The sequence below is a fragment of the Alosa alosa genome, chromosome 7, assembly GCF_017589495.1.
Source record: "Alosa alosa isolate M-15738 ecotype Scorff River chromosome 7, AALO_Geno_1.1, whole genome shotgun sequence".
In the NCBI taxonomy this organism is placed as follows: domain Eukaryota; kingdom Metazoa; phylum Chordata; class Actinopteri; order Clupeiformes; family Clupeidae; genus Alosa; species Alosa alosa.
Window position 1 is genome coordinate 1,094,599 of NC_063195.1, and position 22,094 is coordinate 1,116,692.

At 39.8% G+C, this 22,094-nt stretch overlaps 1 protein-coding gene and 1 long non-coding RNA gene across 2 annotated transcripts in view; both read right to left on the reverse strand.

Moving 5' to 3' along the window:
* Window positions 1-1,105: 1,105 nt before the first annotated feature.
* LOC125297986 lies at window positions 1,106-17,417 on the reverse strand. The gene is made up of 4 exons (XR_007194136.1): window positions 17,348-17,417; window positions 17,171-17,241; window positions 8,129-8,221; window positions 1,106-1,406 (listed from the first exon to the last, which is right to left on the reverse strand). It is a non-coding gene; the product is annotated as an uncharacterized LOC125297986 (long non-coding RNA).
* A 926-nt stretch (window positions 17,418-18,343) lies between these two features.
* Window positions 18,344-22,094, reverse strand: part of LOC125297547 (NACHT, LRR and PYD domains-containing protein 12-like) — a 49,536-nt gene continuing 45,785 nt past the window's right edge. The window contains exons 12-14 of the mRNA XM_048247964.1: window positions 21,476-21,649; window positions 20,722-20,895; window positions 18,344-19,262 (exon numbers count right to left, since the gene is read on the reverse strand). Of these exons, the coding sequence (XP_048103921.1) occupies window positions 19,091-19,262; window positions 20,722-20,895; window positions 21,476-21,649 (520 nt within the window). The 3' untranslated portion in view covers window positions 18,344-19,090. The remainder of the gene's footprint in view (window positions 19,263-20,721; window positions 20,896-21,475; window positions 21,650-22,094) is intronic.

A 22,094-nucleotide genomic window follows, 5' to 3' on the forward strand; every position in this document is an offset into this window, starting at 1 on the left:
CAAACATAGTCTGCAGCACTGGTGCTTGTATCGACACAGATTGTTATTTTTATATCACACAAACGTAGTCTGCAGGTTGGCTACACATACAAGGGTACATGGATGTTATCTGTCACACATACAGAGATACTTTGTAAAACATGTACCGTAATTTATGTACTATTAGCCACAATTTATACATTGATTTTGCTACATTTCTTTAGCTATAAGGTATACACGGGGGCAGTTAATATGGTATTAATATGGTTTTGTTTTTTTTAACCTGCATAAAACACTTCCTGCGGTTTATACACAATGCGGCTAATACACAGAACATTTCTTTCTATATTTAGCTGCTCAACTTTCTTAACATGTAATGTTAGCATGAAAACACAGGTATAAAATACATAACCTTGTTGTTTCTATGAACATGAATTGTTGTTTATATGCAACTTTGTCGAGGCATAAAGACCCAGTGTATCTTTATTTAGTAGTTATACTTATGAACTAGCTGATAGGCTAACTATCTCGCTTGCCAGCCACTACAACCAAATGTCTTGCCGTTTCGTCATCCACACCCTGAGGCAAAATCTGGTGTGGCGAAATTCAAAAGGTGTCGTGTGGAAACCTTCCGAAATCATCCCTCCAGCTACCAACACCTTGTGAGGAGTCCTAGCAAGATGATGCTACACACTGTGAGGAGTCCTAGCAAGATGATGCTACACACTGTGAGGAGTCCTAGCAAGATGATGCTACACACTGGGAAAACAGTGTTTTTTTATGCCTTTTATTCTTTGAATATTTACAAAGATAAAAATGCTTCAGTTTGTCTGGAGGGACCCTCAGAGATGAGATTTGAGTCCTTGACTTTGTACTACTGTTTTTTTTTTCTGTTTACTCTATTTGACCTGTTGTACTCTCTTGTTCTATTTTTCCTCCTTCATATTTATAATTAATTTTGCCTATTTATTGATCTAATCTTTGTTTGAAGTTGTAGTACTTTTTAATGCTACTCCTGTAACATTGTTTTTCTTCCTGCCTATTGTATGCATTGTTTTAGTCAGACCTGTGTACCCCCCACACACACACACACACACACACACACACACACACACACACATACACATAGTGGTGAGATATTTATTAATTTAATAAACAGTTACATCCCAGTGTTCTGCGGTCTGTCACTTAATAATATAACTATACTTACAGTCTCTGTGTGTGTGTGTGTGAGTGTGTGTGTGTACGAGTGTAGGGTCCTTCAGGCCTGGGAGGAAGTGCTACTGTGTGTGTGTCTACGTGTGTAGAGTCCTTCAGGCCTGGGAGGAAGTGATACTCTCTGCCACTTCCTGTGTCTGTTTGTCTCGGCGGTTCACGGCGTAAGCTGCAGCACCCAGGGCCAGAGCAGCATATGTCACCAGAACAAACTACAGAGAGAGAGAGAGAGAGAGAAAGAGAGAGAGAGAGAGAGAGAGAGAGAGAGGGGGAGAGAGAGAGAGAGGGGAGAGAGAGAGGGAGAGAGAGAGAGAGAGAGAGAGAGAGGGAGGGAGAGAGAGAGGGGGAGAGAGAGAGAGAGAGATTTTATACAAATGATTTGACCACCAACATAGAAACTTCTTCCCCAGGGCTTAACCTACTGGGTAGAGAGATAAAATGTCTACTCTTTGCAGATGACCTGCTCGTACTATCGCCAACGGCAGAGGGACTGCAAGAAAGCCTTGATATAATAAACAAATATAGTACAACTTGGGCCCTACCAATCAAAAAACAATCAACATCTAACGATTACCATTTCACAATTGGCAAACAATCAATAGAACAAGTGAAACATTATTGTTATCTAGGATTAATAATCTCATATACCGGACAATTTGGCAATCATAGATTTAACAGAAAAGGCAAGGAAAACATATTACTTCTGAAGGAAATCATTAATTAGATACAACCCCCCATTACAAATATGGTTACATGTTTTTGATTCTGTAATTAAACTAATCCTATTATACGGGAGTGAGATTTGGGCCACCTAATACAAAGACAATTTGGAGACATGGGACAAAAGTCAGCCCGAAATTTTTCACTTAGAGTTCTGTAAAAATATATTAGGAGTGAACAGAAGTTGCCCGAATATGGGTTGTAGAGCTGAATTAGGAAGATTCCCTCTTCTTCTCAATATCCACAAAAGAGCGGCAAAATTCTGGCATCACCTACAACACAGTGAACCAAGCAGATACCACCACACTGCTGCCCAGCTGAGGGATAGAATCCCAGAGAAGAATCCCCTAGATTACCTAATTGAAAAACATGGCCTAAACAAAACTGACTCAACCATTGCTTCAAAATGAAAACAATTAGAAAAAACCTCGAAAGAAAATTACATTAACAATTAAGCAAATAAGTAAACTCAATGTATTTAAATTAATAAAATCTGATTACAAATTGGCACCATATTTAACTAAAATTCTAAATATAGAAAGTATATTGACAAGGTACAGGCTCAGCGACCATAGCCTTGCTATTGAAAAGGGGTGACACAGGCAAACCTGGCTGGCCCCTGAAAAAAGGATGTGTGGTCACTGCAGTAACAGTAGAAAATTAACAGCATTTTTTTACCGAATGCAAAAGATATGAGGTTATAAGAGAAGAATACTAAAATCGGAGATAAATGTTCTGAATTTCTTAAAACAAACAATGAACAAAAACTATCATTCCTCTTGGGGGAAGTAGACAGTTGTGTCCACCTAGCTGCTGAGTACATCCAATCCTGCCACATCCTGCGAGAACAGCCATGTTCAATAACATAATAATACTTTTTTTTGTTCATTTAATCAGCCAGATGTTATTTTCATTATCATCATCATCATCATCATCATCATCATCACCATCTGTACTATTTTTTATTATTATTATTATTATTGTATTGAATGCTTTGGCAACACTGTACAATTTACATTCATGCCAATAAAGCTTATTGAATTGAAATTGAATTGAGAGAGAGATGGAGAGAGAGAGAGATGGAGAGAGAGAGATGGAGAGAGATGGAGAGAGAGAGAGATGGAGAGAGAGAGAGGGGGAGGGAGGAAAGAAAAGAAGGGAGGTAGAGAGAGGGGGCAGAGAAAAATACATTGAATACAAAATACAAACATTACAACAATGAAGGAAATCAAGGGGATGCTGTGTCTGATTCTTGGTGTGTTGCTGTTGTTACCAGTCCATGTCAAAGTAGGGACAGCATAACATAAACGAATTCACCAGAGTCCGGTTGTGCGGGGGAAATGTAACAATTTAATGCAAAGGAACAATTTAGAACGAATTACCAAACAAAAACATGACGATTACAAAGACCAAAGGAAAAACACAAAAAGAAAGACCTCACGCTTACTGTCTAGTTCGTGGGAAGCTTGTCTGACTCCCGACCAAGTGAACACAAAAGAAAAAGTGAGTCTTCCGTGCCACTTCATAACTACACTAACTAACTACCCTAAGAACGTGCTGGAAACCTAAAGTAATCGCCATGAATAAACATATATAGAAATATATTTACATTTAAAGAACTAAAGCTAAACAATAAAGTTTAACGTCTTAAACTAAAGTAGCGCGCCCAGTATGTCGTCCGCAAGAAGGCCAAGCCGAGAGAGAGAGACCGACATCTTGGGATAGGGGCGCTATGAGTCCTGCGTAACAGCTGCATATGTGTTAACGTCAGTGTTCATCTATGAGCCCCTGCGTAACAGCTGCATGTGTGTTAACGTCAGTGTTCATCTATGAGCCCCTGCGTAACAGCTGCATATGTGTTAACGTCAGTGTTCATCTATGAGCCCCATATGTAACAGCGTGCATGTGTGTTCATCTATGAGTCCTGCGTAACAGCTGCATGTGTGTTCATCTATGAGCCCCTGCGTAACAGCTGCATATGTGTCAACGTCAGTGTTCATCTATGAGCCCCTGCGTAACAGCTGCATATGTGTTAACGTCAGTGTTCATCTATGAGCCCCTGCGTAACAGCTGCATGTGTGTTCATCTATGAGTCCTGCGTAACAGCTACATATGTCCATCTATGAGCCAGTGTTCATCTATGAGCCCCTGCGTAACAGTTGCATGTGCGCTAACGTCAGTGTTCATCTATGAGCCAGTGTTCGTCTATGAGCCCTGCGTAACAGCTGCACATGTGTTAACGTCAGTGTTCGTCTATGAGCCCTGCGTAACAGCTGTATATGTGTTAACGTCAGTGTTCATCTATGAGAAACTATTAGTTAAATTATAGGGAGGTAGAACACTCATCTTAAACCGTTAGTTAACTCATAGGGATGTAGAACACTCGTCTTAAACCGTTCGTTAACTCATAGGTATGTAGAACACTCGTCTTAAACCGTTAGTTAACTCATAGGGATGTAGAACACTCGTCTTAAACCGTTTGTTAATTCATAGGAGGTTGAACACTCGTCTTTTCGAACTGCAGAGAGTTGTTCCATTTTCAGAGTGCCAGATTGAATTTACAAATGCACCCGTTTCGAATAATACCATAATGTAGTTGCGATTATTGTTAACGCTGTCTGCTTGTCATGCTAGCTGAACTGAGGGATTAAAAAAATGTTGTGCACGTCAGCATCACACATCAATGCCGATAGTGACCAATCAGTAACCTGCAATACTTTCACTTTGGTTTTGGAATTGGCCGATAGTGACCAATCAGTAACCTGCAATACTTTCACGTTGGTTTTGGAATTGGCCGATAGTGACCAATCAGTAACCTGCAATACTTTCACGTTGGTTTTGGAATTGGCTGAGCTCGCTTGGAACCTCAATGGAGGTTGATACCAAAAATAACACCCGATGCCGGTAGTGTTTCCTACAGGAAAATAACACCAGATGCCGGTAGTGTTTCCTACAGGAAAATAATACCAAAAATAAAACCAGATACCGGTAGTGTTTCCTACAGGAAAATAATAAAAAATAACACCATATACCGATAGATAGATAGATAGATAGATAGAGACTGTTTCCTACAGGAATATAATAAAAAGCGAGTGTAGTCAAACAAACACCATTCAGTGGCATGATAACAAACAGCACCCAGAGGAGCACAGGACAAACTGTATGGGCCCCAGACTAGCATATGCGCCAGAACAAACTCTATGGGCACCAGACCAGCATATGCGCCAGAACAAACTCTATAGGCACCAGACCAGCATATGCGCCAGAACAAACTGTATGGGCACCAGACCAGCATATGCGCCAGAACAAACTGTATGGGCCCCAGACCAGCATATGCGCCAGAACAAACTGTATGGTCCCCAGACCAGCAGATGCGCCAGAACAAACTGTATGGGCACCAGACCAGCATATGCGCCAGAACAAAGGGGATTTGTTAACTTATGTTGATAAGTTAACAAATCCCCCTTCACAATTAGCGCCTGAACTTCTCTCAACTAATAAATGCAATGAGTTTTCATCTTTTTTTTTAAAGGTAAAATTGACAAAATCAGACTCAACATATCTGCTCAATTACAAATTCAACAACCTGAACTTCCAGCAACAAACAGAGGGAAACTAAACTTGATGTCAGAGTTCAGCTTGATAGACTCTTAAAACACTTGAAAAACAGTACAGAATCTCAGCCCTTCCACATGTGTCTTAGACACTCTGCCTACCAATTTCTTCAAAACTGTTTTTCACCTCATAGCGGCGGATGTCCTTCAAATTGTAAATGTATCATTGCTGTCTGGCACTTTTCCTAAGTCACTGAAAACAGCTGTTGTAAAGCCACTTCTCAAGAAGAATAACCTGGATGCCTCCATGCTAAACAATTACAGGCCCATATCCAATCTACCTTTAATTGGCAAAATTATTGAAAAAAGTAGTCTTTAATCAATTAACCACCTTCCTAACATCAAATGGGTATTTTGATTACTTTCAGTCTGGTTTTCGGCAAATCACAGCACTGAAACAGCTCTCATTAAAGTTTCCAATGACATACGCCTCAACACAGATTCAGGTAAAACATCAGTCCTAGTGCTACTGGACCTTAGTGCAGCATTTGACACTGTTGATCACAATATTTTACTACACAGACTAGAACACTGGGTTGGATTTACAGGCATAGTTATCAGCTGGCTAAAATCATATCTACAAGAAAGGAGCTTCTTTGTTGCCATCGAAACTGTACCTCAACACCAACGTCCTTGACCTGTGGTGTTTCCCCAGGGTCGATCTTGGGGCCACTATTATTCAACCTCTATATGCTCCCACTTGGACAAATCATTCAAAATAATTTGATTTCATATCATAGCTATGCAGATTACACACAAATTTACTTAGCTCTATCACCAAACAACTATGGTCCTCTTGAATCTATGTGTCAATGTATAGAACAAATCAACACCTGGATGTCTCAAACTTTTCTTCAGCTGAACAAAGAAAAAACTGAAGTAATTATATTTGGTAAAAATGAGGAAAGACTTAGGGTTGCCACTCTCCTTGACACAAAAGGGTTGAAGGCAAAGGATACTGTTAAAAATCTTGGTGTATTAATTGACAGTGATCTAAATTTCAACAGCCACATGAAAGCGATAACTAAATCAGCTTTTTACCACCTCAAAAATATTGTCAAACTCAGAGGGCTGATGTCAAAACATGACTTAGAAAAACTCATTCATGCATTTATCTCCAGCAGGGTCGATTACTGCAATGGACTGTTCACAGGCCTTCCTAAAAAGACTATTAAACAGCTTCAGGTGATACAAAATGCAGCAGCTAGGACTCTAACAAAAACTAAAAGAACTGACCACATTACTCCAATTCTTAAGTCCTTGCACTGGCTTCCAGTAAGTCACAGAATTGACTTTAAAGCACTATTGCTTGTTTATAAATCAGTAAATGGAGCAGGACCTAAATAATTGTCAGACATGCTTCAGCAGTACACACCTTCTAGATCTCTCTCAGGTCCCAGGTGAAAAACCTGCTAGTAAAACCTACAGTTAAGAACTAAACATGGTGAAGCAGCTTTTTAGCTGCTATGCGGCTCAGCTGTGGAACCAACTTTGGGATGACATTAAAAAGGCCCCAACTGTAGCCAGTTTTAAATCTAGACTTAAGACCAAACTGTTCTCAGGCGCTTTCTGCTAACTGTGCGAGTTACAAATTCTGAATCTGCCTCGATAATTATTCTACTTTGTCTTTTATTACTTTTTACTACTTTTGCCTTTGTTTTTGCTTACTAATTATTCTTTATTTTTAAATGATTTTACCTTGTGTTTTATGTTTTCTTTTTATTATGATCTTTACCTTTTAACTATTCTTTGACTATATTGCCCTTCTATGCTTTTATTTGTTATTATCGTTTGGTTTTGTTTATGTAAAGCACATTGAATGACCTCTGTGTATGAAATGTGCTATATAAATAAACTTGACTTGACTTGACTATAGGCACCAGACCAGCATATGCGCCAGAACAAACTGTATGGGCACCAGACCAGCATATGCGCCAGAACAAACTCTATAGGCACCAGACCAGCATATGCGCCAGAACAAACTCTAAAGGCACCAGACCAGCATATGCGCCACAAACAAACTCTATAGGCACCAAACCAGCATATGCGCCAGAACAAACTGTATGGGCACCAGACCAGCATATGTGCCAGACAGGGTTAAACCCACATACCAGCATATGCGCCAGAACTAACTAGACAGGGTTAAACCCCCAGACCAGCATATGCGGCAGAACTAACTAGACAGGGTTAAACCCACAGACCAGCATATGCGCCAGAACAACCTAGGCAGGGTTAAATCACCAACCGTTTTTGATAACATGAGGGAATTCTTGACTTGGTATCGGTATCGAAACATTAATTTTGGTATCGTGACAACACTAGTTTGTGTGTGTGTGTTAGTGTGTCTGTCTGTGTGTGTGTGTTTTTTGTGTGTGTGTGTGTGTGTCAGTGTGTGTGTGTTAGTGTGTCTGTCTGTGTGGAAGTGTGTGTGCGTGTTATTGTGTGTCTCTATTGTGTCTCTATGTGTTAGTGCGTGTATGTTTTGTGTGTATCTGTGTGTGTTAGTGTGTGTCTCTGTGTGAGTGTTAGTGTGTAGTGTGTGTCTGTGTGTGTGTTAGTGTTAGTGTGTGTGTGTCTGTGTGTGTTAGTGTGTCTCTTACGTTCCGTCGCCCCTGCAGTGTGTACGTGTTGAAGTGTCTCCTCCATCCAGTCAGATCTACCGTTGCAGGAGCCTCTATGCCAAACAGCTGTCTCTGTATGTACACACACACACACACACACACAAAATGGAGAGAGAAAGAGAGATTAGCATGCTGCAGCGACTGGCTGTCAATCACAGATAGGCTATCTGTCCGCATTTCGTTTTTGAACCTTCCGTCCTCCTTTTTCATTTCATGAGCACAGACACCTCATTCCAACCCCTATTACGGGTCATTATTTCTGACCCCCGCCACCACAGTAGCACGGAACATCACAAAACTCCACCGATTTCATTTTCGCGAGGTAGTCGATGCGACAACTCCCCTCGTGAATGAATTAATGAATGAATGAATGAATGAATACCGTTGTTGCATTAGTTGAGCGTATAAGTTGCATATGCCGAAACCAAAGACGTTTTTCAACTCTGTGTGGTATTGTGAACACCACTTTGCTACCGAAACGAAAGACGTTTTTCAACTCTGTGTGGTATTGTGAACACCACTTTGCTACTGCATGCAGGACAGATGCATACAGCACCATGCATTTTGTGTAGCAGCAGAGTATGGATAATGTAGAGTAGCAGTGCAGTATTGGTAATGTAGTACAGCACCATGCATTTTGTGCAGCAGCAGAGTATGGATAATGTAGAGTAGCAGTGCAGTATGGGTAATGTAGTACAGCACCATGCATTTTGTGTAGCAGCAGAGTATGGATAATGTAGAGTAGCAGTGCAGTATGGGTAATGTAGTACAGCATCATGCATTTTGTAAACTGTGCCAAACAGACATTGATGTACTGTAAGCTCCAGGGGTAAGAGGGCCTTAGAGGGACACTCTCACAGACAGGCACAAAGATACACTAAGCTCTGTCAGCTCCATGGGGTAAGAGGGCCTTAGAGGGACACTAAGCTCTGTTAGCTCCAGGGGTAAGAGGGCCTTAGAGGGGCACTGAGCTCTGTTAGCTCCAGGGGTAAGAGGGCCTTAGAGGGGCACTGAGCTCTGTTAGCTCCAGGGGTAAGAGGACCTTAGAGGGGCACTGAGCTCTGTTAGCTCCAGGGGTAAGAGGGCCTTAGAGGGGCACTGAGCTCTGTTAGCTCCAGGGGTAAGAGGGACCTTAGAGGGGCACTAAGCTCTGTTAGCTCAGGGGTAAGAGGGCCTTAGAGGGGCACTGAGCTAGATCTGCAATCCTCTGTGGGATCCTCTTTGCCAGCAGCAGTAGCTATGCTGGATGATAAAACCACAGCTGCAGAACTCACTAAGTTAAGAACTCACCAAGTTAAGAACTCACTAAGTTAAGAACTCACCAAGTTAAGAACTCACTAAGTTAAGAACTCACTAAGTTAAGAACTCACTAAGTTAAGAACTCACCTAGTTAAGAACTCACCAAGTTAAGAACTCACCAAGTTAAGAACTCACTAAGTTAAGAACTCACCAAGTTAAGAACTCACTAAGTTAAGTGACTAAAAGGTTATTGGGTCATAAAGGTGCTTTGCAGAACTCACTAAGTTAAGAACTCACTAAGTTAAGAACTCACCAAGTTAAGAACTCACCAAGTTAAGAACTCACCAAGTTAAGAACTCACCAAGTTAAGAACTCACTAAGTTAAGAACTCACTAAGTTAAGAACTCACCAAGTTAAGAACTCACTAAGTTAAGAACTCACCAAGTTAAGAACTCACTAAGTTAAGTGACTAAAAGGTTATTGGGTCATAAAGGTGTTTTTCAGAACTCACTAAGTTAAGTGACTAAAAGGTTATTGGGTCATAAAGGTGCTTTGCAGAACTCACTAAGTTAAGTGACTAAAAGGTTATTGGGTCATAAAAGGGAGAACTCACTAAAAGTGACTAAAGGTTTCATAAAGGTGCTTTCAGAACTCACTAAGTTAAGTGAAAAAAGGTTATTGGGTCATAAAGGTGCTTTGCAGAACTCACTAAGTTAAGTGACTAAAAGGTTATTGGGTCATAAAAGGTGCTTTGCAGAACTCACTAAGTTAAGTGACTAAAGGTTATTGGGTCATAAAAAGGTGCTTTGCAGAACTCACTAAGTTAAGTGACTAAAAAGGTTATTGGGTCATAAAGGTGCTTTTGCAGAACTCACTAAGTTAAGTGACTAAAGGTTATTGGGTCATAAAGGTGTGTTTTTCAGAACTCACTAAGTTAAGTGACTAAAGGTTATTGGGTCATAAAGGTGTTTTGCAGAACTCACTAAGTTAAGTGACTAAAAGGTTATTGGGTCATAAAGGTGCTTTGCAGAACTCACTAAGTTAAGTGACTAAAAGGTTATTGGGTCATAAAGGTGCTTTGCAGAACTCACTAAGTTAAGTGACTAAAAGGTTATTGGGTCATAAAGGTGCTTTGCAGAACTCACTAAGTTAAGTGACTAAAAGGTTATTGGGTCATAAAGGTGTTTTGCAGAACTCACCAAGTTAAGTGACTAAAAGGTTATTGGGTCATAAAGGTGTTTTGCAGAACTCACCAAGTTAAGTGACTAAAAGGTTATTGGGTCATAAAGGTGCTTTGCAGAACTCACTAAGTTAAAAGGTGTTTTGAACTCACTAAAAAAGGTTATTGGGTCATAAAGGTGCTTTGCAGAACTCACTAAGTTAAGTGACTAAAAGGTTATTGGGTCATAAAGGTGTTTTTCAGAACTCACTAAGTTAAGTGACTAAAAGGTTATTGGGTCATAAAGGTGTTTTTCAGAACTCACTAAGTTAAGTGACTAAAAGGTTATTGGGTCATAAAGGTGCTTTGCAGAACTCACTAAGTTAAGTGACTAAAAGGTTATTGGGTCATAAAGGTGTTTTGCAGAACTCACTAAGTTAAGTGACTAAAAGGTTATTGGGTCATAAAGGTGCTTTGCAGAACTCACTAAGTTAAGTGACTAAAAGGTTATTGGGGGTGCTTTGAAGGTGCTTTGCAGAACTCACTAAGTTAAGTGACTAAAAGGTTATTGGGTCATAAAGGTGTTTTTCAGAACTCACTAAGTTAAGTGACTAAAAGGTTATTGGGTCATAAAGGTGTTTTTCAGAACTCACTAAGTTAAGTGACTAAAAGGTTATTGGGTCATAAAGGTGCTTTGCAGAACTCACTAAGTTAAGTGACTAAAAGGTTATTGGGTCATAAAGGTGCTTTGCAGAACTCACTAAGTTAAGAACTTACCAAGTTAATAACTCACTAAGTTAAGTGACTAAAAGGTTATTGGGTCATAAAGGTGCTTTGCAGAACTCACTAAGTTAAGTGACTAAAAGGTTATTGGGTCATAAAGGTGCTTTGCAGAACTCACTAAGTTAAGTGACTAAAAGGTTATTGGGTCATAAAGGTGCTTTGCAGAACTCACTAAGTTAAGTGACTAAAAGGTTATTGGGTCATAAAAAGAACTTAAGTTAAGTGACTAAAGGTTATTGGGTCATAAAGGTGCTTTGCAGAACTCACTAAGTTAAGTGACTAAAAAGGTTATTGGGTCATAAAAGGTGCTTTGCAGAACTCACTAAGTTAAGTGACTAAAAGGTTATTGGGTCATAAAAGGTGCTTTGCAGAACTCACTAAGTTAAGTGACTAAAGGTTATTGGGTCATAAAGGTGTTTTGCAGAACTCACTGACATTGGGTCATAAAGGTGTTTTTTTCCAGAACTCACTAAGTTAAGTGACTAAAAAGGTTAGGTGTTTTGGGTGACTAAAGGTTATTGGGTCATAAAGGTGCTTTGCAGAACTCACTAAGTTAAGTGACTAAAAGGTTATTGGGTCATAAAGGTGCTTTGCAGAACTCACTAAGTTAAGTGACTAAAAGGTTATTGGGTCATAAAGGTGTTTTGCAGAACTCACTAAGTTAAGTGACTAAAAGGTTATTGGGTCATAAAGGTGTTTTTCAGAACTCACTAAGTTAAGTGACTAAAAGGTTATTGGGTCATAAAGGTGTTTTTCAGAACTCACTAAGTTAAGTGACTAAAAGGTTATTGGGTCATAAAGGTGCTTTGCAGAACTCACTAAGTTAAGTGACTAAAAAAGGTTATTGGGTCATAAAGGTTGCAGAACTCACTAAGTTAAGTGACTAAAAGGTTATTGGGTCATAAAAAGGTGCTTTTGCAGAACTAAAGAACTCACTAAGTTAAGTGACTAAAGGTTATTTGGGTCATAAAAAGGTGCTTTTGCAGAACTCACTAAGTTAAGTGACTAAAAGGTTATTGGGTCATAAAGGTGTTTTTTTGCAGAACTCACTAAGTTAAGTGACTAAAGGTTATTGGGTCATAAAAGGTGCTTTGCAGAACTCACTAAGTTAAGTGACTAAAGGTTATTGGGTCATAAAGGTGTTTTCAGAACTCACTAAGTTAAGTGACTAAAAGGTTATTGGGTCATAAAAGGTGTTTTTTGCAGAACTCACTAAGTTAAGTGACTAAAAGGTTATTGGGTTAAAGGTGCTTTGCAGAACTCAAAGTTAAGTGACTAAAAGGTTTTGGGTCATAAAGGTGCTTTGCAGAACTCACTAAGTTAAGTGACTAAAGGTTATTGGGTCATAAAGGTGCTTTGCAGAACTCACTAAGTTAAGTGACTAAAGGTTATTGGGTCATAAAGGTGCTTTTTAAGCAGAACTCACTATTGGTTAAGTGACTGACTAAAAGGTTATTGGGTCATAAAGGTGCTTTGCAGAACTCACTAAGTTAAGTGACTAAAGGTTATTGGGTCATAAAAGGTGCTTTGCAGAACTCACTAAGTTAAGTGACTAAAAGGTTATTGGGTCATAAAGGTGCTTTGCAGAACTCACTAAGTTAAGTGACTAAAGGTTATTGGGTCATAAAGGTGCTTTGCAGGAACTCACTAAGTTAAGTGACTAAAGGTTATTGGGTCATAAAGGTGCTTTTGCAGAACTCACTAAGTTAAGTGACTAAAGGTTATTGGGTCATAAAGGTGCTTTGCAGAACTCACTAAGTTAAGTGACTAAAAGGTTATTGGGTCATAAAGGTGCTTTGCAGAACTCACTAAGTTAAGTGACTAAAAGGTTATTGGGTCATAAAGGTGCTTTGCAGAACTCACTAAGTTAAGTGACTAAAAGGTTATTGGGTCATAAAGGTGCTTTGCAGAACTCACTAAGTTAAGTGACTAAAGGTTATTGGGTCATAAGGTGCTTTGCAGAACTCACTAAGTTAAGTGACTAAAGGTTATTGGGTCATAAAGGTGCTTTGCAGAACTCACTAAGTTAAGTGACTAAAGGTTATTGGGTCATAAAGGTGCTTTGCAGAACTCACTAAGTTAAGTGACTAAAAAGGTTATTGGGTCATAAAGGTGCTTTGCAGAACTCACTAAGTTAAGTGACTAAAAGGTTATTGGGTCATAAAGGTGCTTTGCAGAACTCACTAAGTTAAGTGACTAAAAGGTTATTGGGTCATAAAGGTGTTTTGCAGAACTCACTAAGTTAAGTGACTAAAAGGTTATTGGGTCATAAAGGTGCTTTGCAGAACTCACTAAGTTAAGTGACTAAAAGGTTATTGGGTCATAAAGGTGCTTTGCAGAACTCACTAAGTTAAGTGACTAAAAAGGTTATTGGGTCATAAAGGTGCTTTGCAAGAACTCACTAAGTTAAGTGACTAAAAGGTTATTGGGTCATAAAGGTGTTTTGCAGAGTGACTAAAAGGTTACTCACTAAGTTAAGTGACTAAAGGTTATTGGGTCATAAAGGTGCTTTTGCAGAACTCACTGTTTGACTAAAAGGTTATTGGGTCATAAAAGGGTGTTTGCAGAACTCACTAAGTTAAGTGACTAAAAGGTTATTGGGTCATAAAGGTGTTTTTCAGAACTCACTAAGTTAAGTGACTAAAAGGTTATTGGGTCATAAAGGTGCTTTTCAGAACTCACTAAGTTAAGTGACTAAAAGGTTATTGGGTCATAAAGGTGTTTGCAGAACTCACTAAGTTAAGTGACTAAAGGTTATGGGTCATAAAGGTGCTTTGCAGAACTCACTAAGTTAAGTGACTAAAAGGTTATTGGGTCATAAAGGTGCTTTGCAGAACTCACTAAGTTAAGTGACTAAAAGGTTATTGGGTCATAAAGGTGTTTTTTCAGAACTCACTAAGTTAAGTGACTAAAAGGTTATTGGGTCATAAAGGTGCTTTGCAGAACTCACTAAGTTAAGTGACTAAAAGGTTATTGGGTCATAAAGGTGCTTTGCAGAACTCACTAAGTTAAGTGACTAAAAGGTTATTGGGTCATAAAGGTGTTTTTCAGAACTCACTAAGTTAAGTGACTAAAAGGTTATTGGGTCATAAAAGGTGCTTTGCAGAACTCACTAAGTTAAGTGACTAAAAGGTTATTGGGTCATAAAGGTGTTTTTCAGAACTCACTAAGTTAAGTGACTAAAAGGTTATTGGGTCATAAAGGTGTTTTTCAGAACTCACTAAGTTAAGTGACTAAAAGGTTATTGGGTCATAAAATTGGGTTAAAGGTGCTTTGCAGAACTCACTAAGTTAAGTGACTAAAAGGTTATTGGGTCATAAAGGTGCTTTGCAGAACTCACTAAGTTAAGTGACTAAAGGTTATTGGGTCATAAAGGTGTTTTTCAGAACTCACTAAGTTAAAGTGACTAAAAGGTTATTGGGTCATAAAGGTGTTTTGCAGAACTCACCAAGTTAAGTGACTAAAGGTTATTGGGTCATAAAGGTGCTTTGCAGAACTCACCAAGTTAAGTGACTAAAAGGTTATTGGGTCATAAAAGGTGCTTTGCAAGAACTCACTAAGTTAAGTGACTAAGGTTATTGGGTCATAAAGGTGTTTTGCAGAACTCACTAAGTTAAGTGACTAAAAAAGGTTATTGGGTCATAAAGGTGTTTTGCAGAACTCACCAAGTTAAAGTGACTAAAAGGTTATTGGGTCATAAAGGTGCTTTGCAGAACTCACTAAGTTAAGTGACTAAAAGGTTATTGGGTCATAAAAGGTGCTTTTGCAGAACTCACTAAGTTAAGTGACTAAAGGTTATTGGGTCATAAAGGTGCTTTACTTAAAAAGAACTCACTCATAAAGTTAAAGTGACTAAAAGGTTATTGGGTCGCCAAAGGTGTTTTGCAGAACTCACCAAGTTAAGTGACTAAAAGGTTATTGGGTCATAAAATTGTTTTTGCAAGAACTCACCAGGTTAAGTCACTAAAGGTTTATTGGGTCATAAGGTGCTTTGCAGAACTCACTAAGTTAAGTGACTAAAAGGTTATTGGGTCATAAAGGTGCTTTGCAGAACTCACTAAGTTAAGTGACTAAAAGGTTATTGGGTCATAAAGGTGCTTTGCAGAACTCACCAAGTTAAGTGACTAAAGGTTATTGGGTCATAAAAGGTGTTTTCAGAACTCACTAAGTTAAGTGACTAAAAGGTTATTGGGTCATAAAGGTGTTTTCAGAACTCACTAAGTTAAGTGACTAAAAGGTTATTGGGTCATAAAAGGTGCTTTTTCAGAACTCACTAAGTTAAGTGACTAAAAGGTTATTGGGTCATAAAGGTGCTTTGCAGAACTCACTAAGTTAAGTGACTAAAAGGTTATTGGGTCATAAAGGTGCTTTGCAGAACTCACTAAGTTAAGTGACTAAAAGGTTATTGGGTCATAAAGGTGCTTTGCAGAACTCACTAAGTTAAGTGACTAAAAGGTTATTGGGTCATAAAGGTGCTTTGCAGAACTCACCAAGTTAAGTGACTAAAAGGTTATTGGGTCATAAAGGTGTTTTTCAGAACTCACTAAGTTAAGTGACTAAAAGGTTATTGGGTCATAAAGGTGTTTTTCAGAACTCACTAAGTTAAGTGACTAAAAAGGTTATTGGGTCATAAAGGTGCTTTGCAGAACTCACTAAGTTAAGTGACTAAAAAGGTTATTGGGTCATAAAGGTGCTTTGCAGAACTCACTAAGTTAAGTGACTAAAGGTTATTGGGTCATAAAAGGTGCTTTGCAGAACTCACTAAGTTAGAGTGACTAAAGGTTATTGGGTCATAAAAGGTGTTTTTCAGAACTCACTAAGTTAAGTGACTAAAGGTTATTGGGTCATAAAAAGGTGTTTTTCAGAACTCACTAAGTTAAGTGACTAAAGGTTATTGGGTCATAAAAAGGTGTTTTTCAGAACTCACTAAGTTAAGTGACTAAAAAAGGTTATTGGGTCATAAAGGTGTTTTCAGAACTCACTAAGTTAAGTGACTAAAAAGGTTATTGGGTCATAAAGGTGCTTTGCAAGAACTCACTAAGTTAAGTGACTAAAAAGGTTGTTGGGTCATAAAAGGTGCTTTTGCAGAACTCCACTAAGTTAAAGTGACTAAAAGGTTATTGGGTCATAAAGGTGCTTTGCAGAACTCACTAAGTTAAGTGACTAAAAAGGTTATTGGGTCATAAAGGTGCTTTGCAAGAACTCACTAAGTTAAGTGACTAAAAGGTTATTGGGTCATAAAGGTGCTTTGCAGAACTCACTAAGTTAAGTGACTAAAAGGTTATTGGGTCATAAAGGTGCTTTGTTGACTAATGTGAAACAAACACACACAGACAATTCTCATTACCATCATTCCCACACAAGGCAGCTCTGTATTATAATAACATGGGGACATGTGTGTGTTGCTATAATAGGCTAAATAGTTACTTTTCTAGTGTTACTCCCCACTGTTACCCCAGATTCCATGTGTCTCACTTTTGGGGCACAAGTGTCGCCTGCCACTTCATCTTGGGACCTCATTTTCAGTGTCTTCATGGCTCAACTTCACTGGACTCGAGTTTTCCCCTGACTAAAAAGTTTTAGTCTAGAACCAGGTTTTTAATCATTCAATCCTATTGAAGCACGTCACAGGCTGGCGCACAATCGTATCACCATTCACTCCCTACCATTTGACTCTGCAATGAGCGTTGTTCTGCGGCGATCATGCAAACCAGTCTGAATCCAGACACTTGACGGACACGCGAAATTTGTAATTTACCGTCGCGTCGTTACCAGTTGCATGTGATATATCTTTGATTACAAAAGTGAAGTCCCTGTCATGTCATGTCATGTCTCCCTACCTTCACTTCGGATATCAGGTGTCCAAAACTAGTTAGAGGGATCCGCGTTTTCACAGGAGACGTTGGCATGTCTAAATTCACAAATTACAGATGAACAGTAGAACACAGAAACTGATAATTCGTTTTTCTTATTCTGTTAGCAAAGCAATTAGAAATTAGAAACGTTATCAAACGCACTTGCTATGTCGCAAGGACACCCGACTGAGAAGCTGCACGTTTCTTTATATCTTTTTCCGGGGTTTGCGCAAACGGACACGTGGAGGTCCAATCAGAGCATAGGACAATCCTTTGCTGACCAATGACATTGCTCATCTTGGGCGGGACTTTTGGGTTGGTTACACAAGGACGTTTAAAGGGACACGCCACCATTTTCACGTCACCGTCTCTCGAGGTTAAGAGTTGAATGGAGGCACAAAAGGTCACTGACTGGGTCGGATATTGAGTTGTTTGAATTCACAATCATTGCTTGAATTCATTTAATATAAGTGTGTGCATGTTGTACAACGGAGTTGTGACAGTGACAACAAAATGGAGATGTGATGTTAACATCTTATGAAACCGAGATTCCCCTTGTGACAGTATTTAGACGCTAGATGGCAGCAGAGTACCAGCAACTACAGTGTTGGTTCCCACAGCTCAAACCACAGGAGAAGCTTTAAAATAGTCAGGAGAAGCTTTAAAACAGCCAGGAACACACACACACACACACAGTCAGGAGAAGCTTTAAAACAGTAAGGAGAATCTTTAAAACAGTCAGGAATCTCACAATTGTTATGTCATCTTTAGGGGTCACTGACCACACTATAAAGATGACATAACAATTGTGAGATTCACTGACTACACTCTAAAGATGACTTAACAATTGTGAGATCTCTAACGATGTGTATGGTCTAGGTGTTGCCATGACATTCAGTGCATTCGTTTAATTTATATTCAAACTAGTGCTGGATTTTGAAAAAGAAAAAAAAACAATGTTAGATTTTATTCTTTAACACTTATGGTCCTACCAGATAACACTTCAAACTGCAGATCAAGGGTGTCAGAGTCATATTGGTCAGTCAGGAACACACACACACACACACACACACACACGTATATTGCGCATTTATTTATTGTATCATTCAAGAGGAAAGTAGACTATACATACACCTCCTGTAAGAATTAAGTGTAAAGTAGGCTATAGTATAGACTATACATAAACATCCTGTAAGAATTAGGTGTAAAGTAGGCTATATACATACATAAACCTCCTGTAAGAATTAAGTGTAAAGTATAGGCTATATACATACATAAACCTCCTGTAAGAATTAGGTGTAAAGTAGGCTATAGTATAGCCACTATACATAAACCTCCTGTAAGAATTAGATGTAACCTGTGTTGTGTTGACTGTATCTATACACAAACCTCCTGTAGGCTAATTTAAACCACTGACTTTGCCTGAGCTATTGAATGTAATGAACCACAGCAAACTTCCTGCAAATGTTGCAAACTGATGCTAGAGGCTAATATAAACCACTGACTTTGCCTGAGCTATGACACATTGTGGATAATAACTGATCAGGATGTGAATATATTTTCCATTCACATTATCTTGGGGGCAGGATAAGGTGGCATTATCTTGGGGGCAGGATGAGGTGGCATTATCTTGGGGGCAGGATGAGGTGGCATTATCTTGGGAGCAGGATGAGGTGGCATGCTGGGCCATATCTCTGGTATCCCTGCTCTAGAAGATGACATCAGTCCTGAGATTCCACTGATCACGCTCTAGAAATGACATCACAGTCCTGAGATTCCACTGGTCACACTCTAGAAGATGACATCACAGTCCTGAGATTCCACTGGTCACACTGTATAACTGCAGTGAGTGGAGTCGGTAGTGGGGGTCAGTACTGCAGTGAGTGGAGTCGGTAGTGGGGTCTGTCAGTACTGCAGTGTGTGTAGTCTGTAGTGGGGGTCGTTGAGCAGCTCTCCCAAACAGATGTCCCCGAGGTTGTTCTGCAGCAGACTGAGTTCCTGCAGGTGCAGCGGGTTTGATCTGAGAGCTGACACCACACACACACACCCTTCCCTCCGGATGCCACACTCATTCAGCCTGCAGAGGGACGGACACACACACACACACACACACACACTTATTAAATACACAAACACACACACACACACACACACTTATTAAACATACAAACACACACACTTATTAAATACACACACACACTTTTTAAATACACACACACACACACACACACACCTTTCCCTTCGGATGCCACACTCATTCAGCCTGCAGAGTGACACACAAACACCTAACTCAATATCTCCAGTTTGCAGTGTGGTTATTTAAGGAACACCTACCTCAAGATCTCCAGTTTGCAGTGTGGTTATTTAACCCTCTAACAGCCCATGTCGCAATATTGCGACAAGCGTCATTACTGAATAAAACAGACAATTGACGCGAGTACAGTGTAAACTCTCATTTGTACTCTTGACCACTAGTTGGCAGACACCCAGAGCTTCGATTCAAGCTCAACTTTTTTTTTCAAAGTTTTCAAGAAGCTTGCGAAAAACACGCGAGAAACACACGAAGAAGACGTGCATGTCCTCCATAACGCGGAAGCGATACAGGCTTCGTGTGATGAAGTCTTGGGTCTGTTATTCACCTATTCTGATTCTGAAGGAGAATATCTGCCTTTTGGAGAATATGATCGATCATCTATTGACTGATAGTCACAGAGCATCTGTGAATGGAGGTGCGTCTTTTTCGACAGTGTCCACTAAGCATACCATGTTTATTTCGACCCTCTGCCCAACATAGCTGGAGGTGCCAGTGGCAATAGTGATGATAGTGTCCGTAATGGACGTGGTACAGACAGCAGGGGTAGTAAAAATAGGGCTCTGAAGAACTTCAAGTCACCCGCGATATGGAACTGATTTGACCAGGCTACTTTATTGTATAGTAGCATAGGGTTTGTTGGTTTACATGTGACTGTATTCCTGTTCATTTATTATGTCTGTGAAATCACAAAAAAAGAAAGTAAAACTGCTCAAATATGTTCAACATCTAGTATTTACTGAAATGTGCATAATTCACGGTGGTTGCCATCCAGTGACGTCATAATATGCAAATTAGATGAGTAAATCGATGAGTGGTCATACTCAATGATTTTCACATTTACAGTAGGACTTTATCTCTGACCACTAGCAAGCCATGGCCTTTTTAATTTTGATGTAAAAATCCAATTTATATTTTTTAAACCCTGGCGGCTAAAGGGTTAAGGAACACTCACCTCAAGATCTCCAGTTTGCAGTGTGGTTATTTAAGAAACACCTACCTCAAGATCTCCAGTTTGCAGTGTGGTTCTTTAAGAAACCCCTACCTCAAGATCTCCAGTTTGCAGTGTGGTTCTTTGAGGACCACCTACCTCTAGATCTCCAGTTTGCAGTGCGGTTCTTTGAGGAACACCTACCTCTAGATCTCCAGTTTGCAGTGCGGTTCTTTGAGGAACACCTACCTCAAGATCTCCAGTTTGCAGTGCGGTTCTTTGAGGAACACCTACCTCAAGATCTCCAGTTGGCAGTGCGGTTCTTTGAGGAACTTGGCGAGCTCCTTCACCCCGGCCTCTCCTGGGTCGTTGGAGCTCAGGTTGAGCACTTGCAGGTGGGAGGGGTTTGATCGGAGGGCTGTGGCCAGCGCCACAAACCCTGCCTCTTCAATCCCACAATTCTTCATCCTGTGACAGGAAACAAGCAGCGAGCAGCACAAATGAAAGGAGGGGTTCAAGATATTTAAAGGTGCAGTCAGTGATTGTGCATGACGTCTTGTTTGTTTATGTTTACGATAGGTTAAGAGTTGGGTTGGATTTAGTGATTGAGTATGATTGGTTAGATTGGTTAGTGATTAAGTATGATTGGTTAGATTGGTTAGTGATTGAGTATGATTGGTTAGTGATTGAGTATGATTGGTTAGACTGGTTAGTGATTGAGTATGATTGGTTAGATTGATTAGTGATTGAGTATGATTGGTTAGACTGGTTAGTGATTGAGTATGATTGGTTGGATTGGTTAGTGATTGAGTATGATTGGTTAGATGTTGACTATCTGATCAGTGGTTAGATGGGATTGGATCAACTGGAGGAAGTTCAATGGGATTGGATGGGGTTACTATGAATAGAGTTCAATGGGATTGGATGGGATTGGTATGAATAGAGTTCAATAGAGTTCAATGGGATTGGATGGGGTTGGTATGAATAGAGTTCAATAGAGTTCAATGGGATTGGATGGGGTTAGTAGAATAAAGTTCATGCTTCTGACCAGAGTGTCTCCAGTTTGCAGCGAGGTTCCTTGATGAGGGAGGCGAGGCTCGCGGCTCCTGCATCTCCAGGGCTGTTGTGGCTCAGGCCGAGCTCTCTGATGGCAGATGGGTGGGAGAGCAGCGAGGCAGCGAGAGCAGAGCACGCTTCGGCCTCAATCCCACAGTAGGACAGTCTGACCACACACACACACACACACACACACACACACACACACACACGTGGAGTGGAGCAAAAGTATAGGCCCCTGTTAGTGAACTAACTATGTTGAGTGGGTTCTGTTTGACATCTAACCTCATTACACAAGGATTAAAGTTCTCCGTCGTAGGATGGATTTCCGTCAATTTGATTTTAGAAATGTCATATTTGAGATCGATGCAGATCCGATGAGAAAAAAAATAGGGGGCTATCACCTTTGCTTTTCCTTTTTTAAGGCAACTACAGATATTAGGTCAGATGAATTAATGTGTGTGATGGTAAATGTTTAAAGACCTAATATGTTCTTGAGAACTTTCTGTGTCTCAATCAGTGACTGCTCAAGAAGATAGCCTACGTCAGTCATGAGTTTCGCTTTGTTTATGTTGTAGCTACACACTTGTCTCGGGCGTTTGCTTAAAAAA